Source organism: Syngnathus floridae, chromosome 10 (genome assembly GCF_059516105.1).
Source record: "Syngnathus floridae isolate MCC-2025c chromosome 10, RoL_Sflo_1.0, whole genome shotgun sequence".
Lineage (NCBI taxonomy): Eukaryota > Metazoa > Chordata > Actinopteri > Syngnathiformes > Syngnathidae > Syngnathus > Syngnathus floridae.
Genome location: NC_142422.1, coordinates 13,608,270 through 13,621,069, shown reverse-complemented (window position 1 = coordinate 13,621,069; position 12,800 = coordinate 13,608,270). Strand labels below are relative to the sequence as shown.

At 43.8% G+C, this 12,800-nt stretch overlaps 2 protein-coding genes across 3 annotated transcripts; both read left to right on the top strand.

The window, feature by feature from the left end:
• Positions 1–433: 433 nt before the first annotated feature.
• On the top strand, positions 434–4,077 carry ino80e (INO80 complex subunit E). 2 transcript variants are annotated; one of them, XM_088388016.1, is made up of 8 exons: positions 435–699; positions 822–904; positions 1,284–1,354; positions 2,439–2,491; positions 2,560–2,629; positions 2,854–2,971; positions 3,161–3,259; positions 3,627–4,077. In XM_088388016.1, exons 2-8 carry the CDS (start codon positions 824–826, stop codon positions 3,834–3,836), a joined length of 702 nt encoding a protein of 233 aa, XP_088244142.1. In that variant the 5' UTR covers positions 435–699; positions 822–823; the 3' UTR covers positions 3,837–4,077. The 2 variants fall into 2 exon arrangements, with proteins under 2 accessions (XP_088244143.1, XP_088244142.1); XM_088388017.1 differs by lacking the exon at positions 3,161–3,259 and having other exon boundaries at positions 434–699.
• A 1,251-nt stretch (positions 4,078–5,328) lies between these two features.
• On the top strand, positions 5,329–12,749 carry LOC148392613 (uncharacterized). The gene is made up of 3 exons (XM_088387852.1): positions 5,329–5,812; positions 6,549–7,376; positions 11,692–12,749. The coding sequence occupies exons 1-3, from the start codon at positions 5,537–5,539 to the stop codon at positions 12,241–12,243; spliced, it is 1,656 nt and encodes a 551-aa protein (XP_088243978.1). The 5' UTR covers positions 5,329–5,536; the 3' UTR covers positions 12,244–12,749.
• The last annotated feature ends 51 nt before the right edge of the window (positions 12,750–12,800 follow it).

The window sequence follows — 12,800 nt, the reverse complement described above, 5'->3', positions numbered from 1 at the left end:
AAAGCATCAAGGCCACTGGAGAAAAAGGAATATGCAATTATGTTGTTGACTTGTTCAACCACCAGTATTAACCGTAGTTATTGGACAGATAAGTTCATCCAGTTTCACTGGCCACATTATTAAGCCTGATTACCACCAGTTTTGTTGAATTACTTGAATAGTATGCTGAACGATCCTTTACTAGCCAGGCTGGAGACATTCTTTCACATTTCCGGTGCAGAAAATGCACACAAAATCTGATCCATGGTTTGGTCAGTAGAACAGACAAAAACGCAGATCCTTGTTCTGCATTATCATTCCACATAAAATTTTCGATTAAACGCTAAAGATAAATCGCAAAGATAAATCTTATTGTTTTTCAACGGTGATTCGTAATAATTGTAGCGAGAGTTTTGTCCAAGAGGGAGGAAAAAGAAACGTTTCCGTTGCTACGTAACATGACGCGTGATGACGTCCCGACGCTAGCAGCGTCAACAAAACAATGTCGCTAAGACAGGGGAAATCGGTACAGATAGCAAGATTCTTCCGAATAGCTTTCAACGTTGCTTAACTGCACGCTAGCGCCTGAGAAGATAACAAACAAAACAAAAAACACTGAATAGTTTTCTATATATTTTTTTTCAATTTACTGAAGTTTTTGAGCGAGTTTAGCTTGTCTCCCTACGTGTTAAAATAGCTTAGCCTAGCTTACCCCGTATGGTAAGTCTGAGAAAGCGAACGTAATACTACTCAATTCATAGTTATTTCTTGTGAATGTTATTAACACGCGAGGTGGTTATGTGGCTTAAGGTTTTGTGGTTCATGTGTATTGTGCATTTCAGAAATGAACGGCCAGGCAGACGTCGAAGTCGACTACAAGCGAAAATACAAGAACTTGAAAAGAAAGTTAAAATTTTTGGTTTATGTAAGTATTCAATTGGTGGCAGAAACAGCTACCCACCCACCCGTAAGTAATTTCTGTAAAAACAAGGATTTAGGATTGTAATTAGTGCAGAGGTGTAAATTCCCACATATTTTAAAGTCGCAAATTAAAAAATGTATTATGCCACTTTAGTTCTCAGTGGCCAATTACCGTGCTGCCACAAAAAATGAGTACAGTTCTGTTTCAATCTAGAGAATAAAGTCAAATGTCATCAGCAAATGAAATCCAAGTCGCACAAATTCTAAATACAGTTGTGGCGTATTCTCACTTCTGTCCGTTACATAACAGGTATTACAGGAATGTTTAAATTGTGTTTTGACAGAGTAATGCATTTTTTTTTTTTTTTTTTTTTGTTCTGTAGGAACACGAATGCTTCCAGGAGGAGCTGAGGAGGGCACAGAGAAAGCTACTGAAAGTGTCCCGGGACAAAAGGTGTGTGACATGACAGATGGTGTCCACAGTCACCTTACAATCAAATATGAATAACAAAAGAAAGTTAGATTACTTCTGTCCACAAAGTACACAAAGCAAAGTGGATTTTTTTAAAACAAATTTATGAAGGGACAGCCTTGGAAAGTTGACAGCCTAATGCAAACTTGGGCAAATTACGGCCCGCGGGCCACATCCGGCCCTTTGTGCGTCCCTGTCCGGCCCGCATGAGGCCAAATGTAATTAAAAAAAAAAAAAAAATTGTGTTGTGCGTACAATACAACTGTTTCGCTTTTATTTTGAAAGGCATCGCACTTCCGCGTAGCGTACGTGTATGTGAGCTGTGCGTGAAGGTGAACAGTGTGAAGTAATGCTGCCCGAGAAACGTGTGCTGACCCTCTGAAAAGAAAAGTTGACAAGGAGCGCCGTGTTTTCAACAAGACATGGACTGCCAAGTATTTCTTTACAGAAATGAAAGGTGAAGCCATGTGCCTGATTTGTGGTACACAGGTCGCTGTGTTTAAAGAATAGAATTTGAGTCGCCACTACACGACCAAGCATGAGAAAAAATACATCTGTCTGATAAACAGGGCGCATCAGAGGCTGATGCATTGCTAGCAAAACTGCAAGCCCAACAAGGACTTTTTATCAAACTTCACACCCAGAGATGCAGCGGCTTTGTCATTTGAGGAAAAGTTAAAGAAGTTAAAAATAAATTGTACTGATTAATGATTGTTTTTTTATTTGACCTTTACACCACAATTTCACATAGCTTAATATAAACATAAACAGAATAATTGTATTCTTCTAATTACCAGTACCAACTATTTAAAATAAATAATTTAGTGCATTTTACAATGGAAGAAAATTAAGCAGGTTTAAGTTATCGTAGGTGTGGCCCTCTGACAACTCAGGTTTTTCATGTGGCCCCTTGTAAAAATTAATTGCCCACCCCTGGCCTAATGGAAACAAAATACCCACTCCTCATTTTGTTGTTATTCATAATCATTTCTGAATCGATGTGTTGAACTGTAGAGAATGAAGACCTTCAATTCTGTCGAATAACATATCGATTGGTGCATTTTAGCTTCCTTCTGGACCGACTGCTCCCCTATGAAAGGGTAGATGAAGACTCCTCAGGTAGTTAACTTGAAACAGTGAGCAAATGAAGAAATGTGGACATTGAAATTTTTGCGCTCACACTTTAGATTCTGACGCGACTGTGTCCTCCGAAAACAGCGAGGGAGAAGTACTCCGAGAACGAGATGGAGCAAAGAAGTAAGTTGCGTCATGCGGCAGCGGCTTGACATATGACTTCAATTTGTAGAATTTCCAACTCTGTTGCTAATCAAAAGAGCGGCACCTACCAAAGCGCACAAGCTTATGAGTCAAAAGGGCGTTGTACCATGTGTTTTGTCCAAGTTCCCTGCATGATATTTTGCACATTCTTGCTCCTTGGCAAAGTTTGAGAGGCAATGGAGCGCGCTTTGTGTGTTTTCCAGGCGAAGAAGCAGCCCCAGCCCGTGTATATCATCATCGCCCTCGTCTCATCTCTCCCTGCTGTCCCGTCCAGGCGCGCGCCCGTTACAGTCCTCCGGCTCCGGAGCTTACCTCAACACCGTGAGTCTACTTGCCCCTCCCACTGGCTCGTCGTCATCATCAAGCCTTGCCAACATGTAGATTTGTCATTTGAGTTCACGTTCTTTCTTGGATTATTCTTTTTTTTTGGGGGGGGGGGGTTGTTTTTCATGTTTCTGTCACGTTGGCCGCTTGTGTTTGTGTGTACTGTGTGCTCATACTGCCGGGCAGATGCCCTTCCCACCTGAGTATTTGGCTCCCCCTGCTGAACGACTGAAGAAAGAGCGGAAAACAAAGGCACCCAAAAGCAAGAGAGATCCAACGGGGAAGGTGAGAGGTGAAAAAGGGGCGCAAACAAACAAAGAACATTCTTGGGCCAACATTAGTTGACAAAATGAGCCGGGGCGTGTTCAAAATCCTTCACTCATTCCCTATTACTGGAAACTATTCACACTAGATTTGTAGTTATTTTTGGGGGGGGGACACATGAGCACCTTTCAAAGTCAGGCAAAGTCCACACCCTGCCCTCTCCAAAATAGGCAGATATTCCTCTGATGCAAAAGCTTGTTTGTATTTCATTTGATTGATTTTCTGTTTCATTTTGTCTTGCATCCTCCTCTAAGCACCCTCTGTCAGTATTCCCCCTTTCCCAACTTTACGTTGTTTTTGTCTGTCTTCCTGTCCGTCTGCTTGCCAGGTGGCAGCGGCACACATGACGGCCGCTTACCCATCGGGCCCAGCAGCGGCTTCGACGGCCAGCACCCCATTCAGCTGGGTCCCACGACAGATGCTCAGCGGGGACGCCGCCGAGGAGGACGGCGAGAGCGACGCTGACAGCGAGCGAGGAGATGAAGACCGAGGCGAGGGCGATGAGGCCGAGTTGGTCATTGACATCCCCAACGAGTGAGCGAATATACAATATGCGTGTAAGCCCCGCCTTCTCGCTTTATAGCAGCCGAGCCTCGCCATCAACAATGTTTGGATTTCTGTCAAAAAAAGTTGTTTTTCTGAGGCTTACTGAGCAGCTTTAGCTTTATGCTGCCTCCTGGTGGCCAAGGGGTGCCCACCAGAAGGAGAGGCACAATGTCTGTTGAATTGTAACAAAAACAGTCCCATTCTTGACATTCAATAAAATAAAGTCATTGTTTTATGGTCTGATAAAGTTCATTATCTTGTTTAAAAAAGGCACATTACTTTAATGTTTGTTACTTTGCGAATCATATGCCACAAAGTGCGCGGTCATGTCTAATGTCAGTCTGTCACTTTGCGAATCCTATGCCACAAAGTGCGCGGTCATGTCTAATGTCAGTCTGTTACTTTGCGAGTCATATGCCACAAAGTGCGCGGTCATGTCTACTAATTTCAAAGTGTCGCAAGAGTTCTGTTTCAAGGGCTTCACCATGTGGACTGCTTTGAAACTGCATCCTTGTCAAAGCACCTGCCATGTCAAGACTGCAAGCATGCTGTCAGCAAAATCTTTTCAAAGAGCAACTTTGATCATGTCGGTTACAACATTTCAAACCTGCTTGAATGAAATAGCCTTTGTGACTCTTTGAAAATAATATTATGGCAGCCTTATTGTTTAGCAAGCAAACTCAAAGCAGGAATCTATTTTTACAGCTCTCAAAGCAGGCGTGTCACTTTGAACTCAAAGTTTATTGTTGAGTTTTGGCGGCGCGACATTGCAAACCTGAACTGTGATTTGGATGTCACCGTCATGTTTGTCGTATCAAACTTTAAAAAAAAAAGGTGTGACGGTGAAGCCTTCGGGGTGTGTTCACTAACGCTTAAGCAACGTGATAGCGGTCTGGCTGCATTCCACCAAGGAAGAGAACAGCGAGCCGACTGTTAATGTGACACCAAGCCGGCCTCTGCGTTTGCATCAAATTCCAATGTGCTAATATGCAATATTTGTTAGTCCCCATCAAACATCAGCTGCAGTCTGCTTGAGACGGTGACAGGATTAAATGTTTGAAGGAGGGACACCACTTGAAGCACCTGTTTTACCTGACTTTGTAGAATGTGACAAAGCTGAGACATTGTGATCCTTCTTACATTTCCAGTTGGATGATAAAGCTGGACTGTTTTGAGACATGAAGTCCAGATTTAAATGTTTTGCAAATTATTTCTGTTTTGTTGAGGTCAGCGGGGCACAGTGACCCCAAAACTGACTTGACTTGTTGGCACAAATATGCTCTGAAAGTCTGAGAAGTCGGTGCAACACCCAGTCGCACGCGTTAGTTAACTTCATTGTTCCTGTGGCCATTCACCAAAATATACAAGAACCACCCCATCATGCTCAGGGTGATAAAAGGCCACCGTACGCAAGCACGGGCTGATATTGTTCGGGAATGCTGACTTTCAGGTAGAAGTGGCAGGTTGCCAAGGGTGTGAGCAGGGCTCGTGCAGTAGAGGAAGAGGTGTTGCCATGGAGAACATCCAAGGGTGGAGACGACAGTGGAAGTGCAAGATAGAGCCTGTACCCGTTGCTCTTTTGCTGAGTTGCAACGTAGTTTTGGGAGCAAGCAGCCAGTATTTGTAAGCCTCTCGCACGCTGTGCAGCTTTGTGAGAGATTTGCTGAGCCCACCAAACCGCCGTCCGCCGACATGCTGAGTGCCACAGTGTGGCTGATGGCCCTGCTGGGCCCGGCGCAAGGCTGGGGCCCGTCGCCTGATGACAACGCCGCTGCTGAGCTCCCGTGCGGCCTCTGCTTCCGCGGGCAGACGCTTCCCCGGCACCAGGGCTGGACGGTGAGCCCTCGGTGTCACAAGACGCCCAGGGGCCACAACTTTGCCACCCTGTATGGACTCGACTGCGACACAGCCATTGCCTTGGCCTTCCGTCTCAGCATTGGGTGGTCGCAAGAGGCAGAAGAGCTTGCGGTAAGGGCACGCCTGTCACTTTGGTGCAACGTTTTAAATTGTGTCAGTGCTCTTTGGGAAGAATCATGAGTGCGCTGCGAACATTTGTCCAAAGTAAAAGCTCGTGTGTTATTTCGGCACATAAAAATAATCGGTCCACTTTCATAGAGGACCAGTTCGACATTTACTATTGACAAACCACAATTCTGAGCATTTGGACATTTTTTATTTAAAAACAAAGGTATGTGAATGCAAATTGTATTCACGGATAGCTTTAAGTGTCCCTAAAAATGTTTTGATTCAGATTTCAAAAGTGTCTTTACCTTTTTGTTATTGCACGATGATGTCAAACTCAAGGCTCAGGGTCCAGATATGGCCCACCGCATCATTGTGTGAGGCCCACAAAAGCAAATCAAGTCAACTAACTTCCACGGTGTTTGTTTTATAAAGTCCTGACCAAAATTTCAAATTGTCCTATGCGCTGAGATATTGCAAGTGTTTTTCTTGTTACTGACCAATCAGAGTGTGAAAAATGCAGTGAATCTGAATGGTTACGTAAATGCTCCCGTTGCATATAGACTGACATTGGCATGACACGGCAACAGATTGAAGCTGAAATCTTATTGGACCAAAAGACAAAATCGTCACATAATTAGATACTTCAAGTCAAGCAGCCAAAAGAAGACTTGTGGAAAATCTCATGCAACAAGTATATGGTGGTGAAAATGGAAATTGACTCTGTGGTTGCGTGCCGCAGGCAATAGATGAGGAAGGAGTCCAAGTCTTCATACCAGCACTTCTCCGAGGAGGCGACCGTGCGCCTTCATCGACAGACTCTCTCCTCCAACGCTGGGATTGGGTCGTCTCCACGCCGGTCCGCTCCAGCGTCGCCCCATTGTGCAGATCTCGAGGCGGGGAGCTCTACCTTCTCACCGCGGCCGAGGGGTGTCAAGTGGGACCACTATGGTCCGTGGCTTGCTGCTCCGTCCCGAGCGGCCACGGCGACTTCGCCGTGGGCTTCGTCAGCGAGACGCTCGATGAGGGCGACAGCGTGCGCCGAGTGAGTGCCGAGGAGCTGCAGGAGCTGCTGGCGGTAGACGAGCTGTTCCCCGGAGGCTGCGGGATACCAGACAGAGCCGAGGCCAAAGCACAATACTACGGGGAAGATTTGGACTGCACTCACGCAGGCGAGTCGGATCCGGGCGGCGCGGATGTGGCAGAGGAGTTCACCGTGGAGTCGGAGAGCGGCAGCGTTAGACAGGCTGATGAGAGGAGCTATGTGCAACATGCCGAGGCCAAAGCACAATACTACGGGGAAGATTCGGACTGCACTCAAGCGGACTCGTATACGGGCGAGTCGGATGCGGGCGGCATGGATGTGGCAGAAGAGTCCGTCTTGGAGTCGGAGAGCGGCGGCTTTGGGCAGGCCGATGAGAGGCGCTACGTGCAACGCGCCGCTGAACTCACGGACCAGGCGGACGGCAACTCCAGCAGCATTGTGCTCTCCATCTTCTCCACTGCTTTGGCCATCCTTAAAGCTCCGCTCAGGCCCATGTTCTCCAGAATCACACAGTTCCCTGGACAGGTGAAAGATCTTCTTTCGGTTTGAACATTTTTCCTAGGGGCTACCTCTGTTATCTACGGAAGAGGATTAGGGCCAGTGAAGAAAAAAAACGAGGGGTGACAGGATTCTGACTTTTTTTCTCAGAATTCTGACTTTAAAGTCAGAAAGTGGGAATTCTGACTTTAAAGTCGGAATTCTGAGAATAAAGTCAGAATTCCGACTTTAAACTCAGAATTCTGAGAATAAAGTCAGAATTCTGAGAATAAAGTCAGAATTCTGACTTTAAAGTCAGAAAGTGGGAATTCTGACTTTAAAGTCAGAATTCTGACTTTATTCTCAGAATTCTGACTTTAAAGTCAGTCTGAATTCTAATTTTCTGAGAAAAAAAGTCAGAATCCTGTCACCCCTCATTTTTTCTTCTTCACTGGCCCTAATCCTCTTCCGTAGTTATTGTTTAGCCTTTATTTATTCTGTGTATTTTAGTTTCAGTTTCAGTTTATTTAAAGGAAAGGTCGACATGTAACATCAAAGTTTCATGGACTGGCCTGACTCAGTTCAAGAACTGTTTTATAGCAGGTTCCTATAACATTACATACATTTTAATACAATAGATACGTTATTGTTAATGGGTGCAAGTTTGGTTTGTTATTAGAAAATATGTGTATAGCCGTTTGAATTGCGTAATAGAGGTGGCTGATCTGATTTGAAGGGGTATCTTATTCCAGATCAAAATAGATGTGCGGATAAAAGAGCTTTGATCAAAATTGTTTTTGTATGCTGGGGTTCGGATGAGGTCCTGTGTAACTGAGCGCGTGATGCGGGCCTGTCTTTCATTACGGCCTGGGATGAGTGAATTAACTATAGGTGGGAGAGAATTTGTGTGTAGTTGATAGAAGAGTTTTATTGCCATGAGGATTGTGTAATTCTGGAAGGTTAGTGCATTGGAGCGTGCAAGTGATGTGCAGTGATGGGTCCAGATTGATAGTCTGCCATGTATTTTGTATGCTCTATTGTATAGTCTGGGATCCAGAGTTTCTTTTGTGGCGAGAGACCAAATGGGAAGACAGTATGATAAGTTAGACAGTATGATAGAATGTAGATAAATATTTGAGACATTATGGGTGAGCTAGGGCCTGATCTTGTTATAGACATATATTTTCTGTTTGAGCTTATTAGTGAGAGTGTTAACATGTTTTTTGTAGGTGAGGTGGGAGTCTAAGTGCACTCCAAGATATTTATATGTGTCTGTGACAACTAGAGTTTGATCGGATAGAGTAATGGGGACAGTTATGGAGATGTTTTTCCTAGGGGAGTGGAAATACATTATTTCAGTTTTTTTTATATTGATCGTCAGATGGTTTACTTTTAGCCAGTCATGTAAGAGCTGGAGATCAGAAGTAAGTTTGGAGTTTATGGTTTCAATGTTCGGATCTGAGGTGAAAATAAGTGTGTCGTCAGCATATAAAATGATTTGAGTTTGTTTGCATATGTTGTGCTCAACATACATCAATGACATGCCTGTCATTGATGTACATAATGAATAATAATGGGCCCAGTATGCTGCCTTGGGGAACACCAGTGGGAGATGGTAATGGAGTAGATGTGGCCTGACCAATATTAACAACCTGGATCCTATCCGAGAGGTATGAAGAGAGCATAGTTAGAACTGAGAGGGAGAGATGAAAGGAAGCTAGTTTGTTATGGAGTATTTGGTGATTAACTGTGTCAAAGGCTTTACGGAAATCCACAAAGACTGCTCCTGTGATGTGGCCTTTATTAAGAGAAGTGCGTATATATTCTGTGAGTAGTAGCTGTGCAGATAGTGTTGAACGAGCTGATCGGAAGCCAAATTGTGAGTTGTTGAGAAGGTTGTTTGTTTCAAGATGTTCTATAAGTTGTTCTGACAGGATTTTTTCTAAAAGTTTTGATATAGGTGGGAGGATTGATATGGGACGGTAGTTGGATAGGGTTGTTCGGTCGTCTGATTTAAATATGGGGGTAATTTTTGCTTTTTTCCACGCAGTCGGAAATATGGAATGTCATATGCAGAGATTGATTAAGTGGAGGATTAAGGGTAGGAAGCTACTGGCATGGGTTTTGTAAAAGTCTGTTTAATTCATATATGTCTTTGGCCTTTGAGTTATTGAGTGAGCTGAGAATACTGGACAACTCTGAGAGTGTAATCTCAGAAAATGTTAGCTTGTCTGATGAGGGAGTTATAGGTGTGGGTGGAGACGGATGATCAAAGTGTTATTTCAGTTCTTTCATAGAGGTGATGAAGTACATATTAAATGCATTTGCAATCTGTTCCTGATCAGTAGTGAGTATATTTTGTAAAGATATTTGTATGTTGTTGTTTGTATTTTCATGAGTATGCCCAGTAATGGATTTTAGTATTTGCCAGAGGATTTTGGGGTTCATGGTGGCCTGAGTGATTTGCTCCTGGAAGTAGGTGGTTTTAGCCTTACTTATTTCTAAGGTGCATTTATTTCTAAGATGTGTGAGAGCTGTTTTATTTTCAATAGTTTTTATTGACCTATACAATTTCAGTGCAGTGGTTTCCTGTGCGATTAAATTAAGAATATCTGAGTTTATCCATGTAATTTATTCTGTCGTAGACTGAGTTATCTGGTAGTAGTGTATTTTTTCTGTATGGCTTCTATACGATTCTGGAAATCTGCTAAGATTTGGTCTGAGTCAGTGAGTACTAGTAGGTTGCTACAATCGATATTCTTTATTTCGGTTTCATACTGTGGTAGCTTAGATCTTGGTATATTTGAAATAGCGCACTGTTGATGATTTTTCCGAGGTTTAAGTTTTTTCCTAACTGTGTACCGTAATTGCCGGACTATAAACCGCACCGGATTATAAACCGCACCAGCTAAAAATCAGGGATAATTCAGTTTTTTTCTTACATAAGCCGCACCGGACTATAAGCCACATGTGCACACGGGTTTTTTACAAAGAAAGACAGTACATAGAAAGCCTTTTTAACGTTTTAATAACATACTTGAACATGTCTTTCTAAACATTGCCTGTGACGCAGCAGTAGTACCGCAGCAACGCAAAAGTGTGCACGCGAGTTATTAGCAAAGAAAGACTGGACACAGAAAGTTTTTTTGAAGCTTTAATAACATACCTTAACATTTCTTTCCAAACACTGCCTGTGACGCGGCAGTAATACCGCAGCAACACGGAAGTAACACAGCAAAGTCACTGAGACGCGGCCGTAACACAGCAACAACACGGTAGCACAGCACTAACAGGGCCGGTTAAAAAAAACATACCAGTAAAAGTAAAAAAAGAGCCGTCTTCATCTTCCTCCTGTGCACTGAAACCATCGAAGTCTTCCTCCTTAGTGTCCGATTGGAATAGCGTTAGATATCCTTCGCCTCACACTTTCTCAGTCTCTCTTTCGTCGTCGCTTTTATGCATTTCTTCGAGTGTGAAGAGGGTCTGTTCATGCTAATCTTATTCATGCACGAAGCGCTTAAAAGCGGCATCATATGCATTTCTTTTGTCCCCCATGATGACGGTTTGTGTATAAAGGCTTCCTTTCAGTAATGTCCGTCTTGATCGCGTTCCGCGTGATGCGCGAAATGTAAACACAAACGTCTTCTTCGGCGCATTATCTCTTCTTCGCCTGTCTCGCTCTTGCTTCCTGCTAGAACGCCCACTGGAGGCCGGAGGCCGTAAAAATCCATAAATACGCCGCGCCGCCGTTTAAGGTTCAAAGTAACCTTCTGAATAAAATGCATTAAAAGTTCACATTCATTACAACTTGTTTTGGGTGAGCAAAATGTCAGAAGAATTTAATTTAAATGCTGATTGATTGGTTTTTAATACAATGCAGTTGGTCCAAACAGCGCCACTGCTTTGTGTAATCTCTGAGTGACATGGCAGAATAAGAGAAAGGGTTTAGAGCACAGGTGTCAAACTCAAGGCCCAGGGGCCAGATACGGCCCGCCACATCATTCTATGTGGCCCGCGAAGACAAATTGTGCATCAAATTCGTGTGTCATTACTAGAATTGCAAATTATCTTCACTTTTAATAATATCTTTTATTTAAATATTTGACCAGTTTTTACTCGTCTGATTTGAAAACGAGTTATTTGTCAGTTTGTTTTGTAGCTTTTACTGTATATAATAGTGTTAAGAGTAAAAGTGATCAAGTCATCACAAAAATCACGAAAAAAATCTTATATAAGCCGCACCTGACTATAAGCCGTAGGGTCCAAAATTTTGGAAAAAAGTCGCGGCTTATAGTCCGGAAATTACGGTATTATTATTTTTGAATGTGAACTAATGATTTTTATCTTGCATGTCTCGATGCAGGTGACGTACGTTCTCCAAGAAGACCTCAGCGTCCTCGCCACCCTCCCGGGAGACTTCTTCTCCCTCTTCTACCTCTTGACGTCAGACCTGTTGTCATGGATATGTTGGGTTGCCGAGACGGTGCTGGACCTCCTGATGAACTGCGTCTACAACCTCTACTACTGCGTTTCCTCCATTCTGGCGGTGCTGCTGACCAGCTGCTACACAGGGGTCACCGGCGTGGGGACGCTGGCTAGCGACACGGTTGGGATATGCGGGAACACCCTTGTTAAAACCTGGCGGGTGAGCAAGTTCTTCGGAGGGCGTCTCCTGAAGCAGAGCGGCGGCTACGCCGGGACAGTGGCCACGGAGATGGGGGATCAGGCACTCGCCCTAGGTGGGGGGACGGGCCGGCTGGCGTGGAGAAGCATTGCTGGGGTCTTCAACGTGTTCATTATGGGTGGAAGTACCGTCATCAGTGTGGTGGATGTGGTGTTTGGGGCCTTCACGGAAGGTTTTGGAAGGGAGAGGGAAACAACGCCGGTCCACACCCATTTGTCAGAGACCGAATAGGAACATTTTTGAGTGCTTTGGTTTTTCTTGCACCGAAAACTTAATTGACAAAGCATTTGTCATGTAGAGAACTGCAACTCAGGTTCACTGCGCGCTGCATTAAAGTCCCCCAATCAGTGTGACACCTTTACAGAATCACGTCAAAGCCAAAAGGTAAACAGACCTGCATTGAGTTTTATTGGACGCACAGATTCGTGTTAGCTTCTACTAAGTGACACACACGTAATTGCTGTGTAAAATTGGTTGCGGTGGGTGGGGAATTTCTGTTTGGTGGCGTGTCCATGCGCGACATATGAGATTTATGAAGTGCTGCCTGCATGAGTGTAGCCTAATATTATGTTTAAGCACTGTTAACCATTTAATTTTTTTTAATGACCTCTTAAGAGTGGTAAAGGGAAGAACTGCTTGATGACACCGAATGTGCCTTTGTTTTATAATCATTGTAGCCTAATAACGATGATTGCATGTTTGCTTTGTACGTTTGAATAAAAAACAACTGCAGCTTTTGTCTTATTTTTCTAACTGTGAATCAACAGTAATCCATCTTTTGTCACACA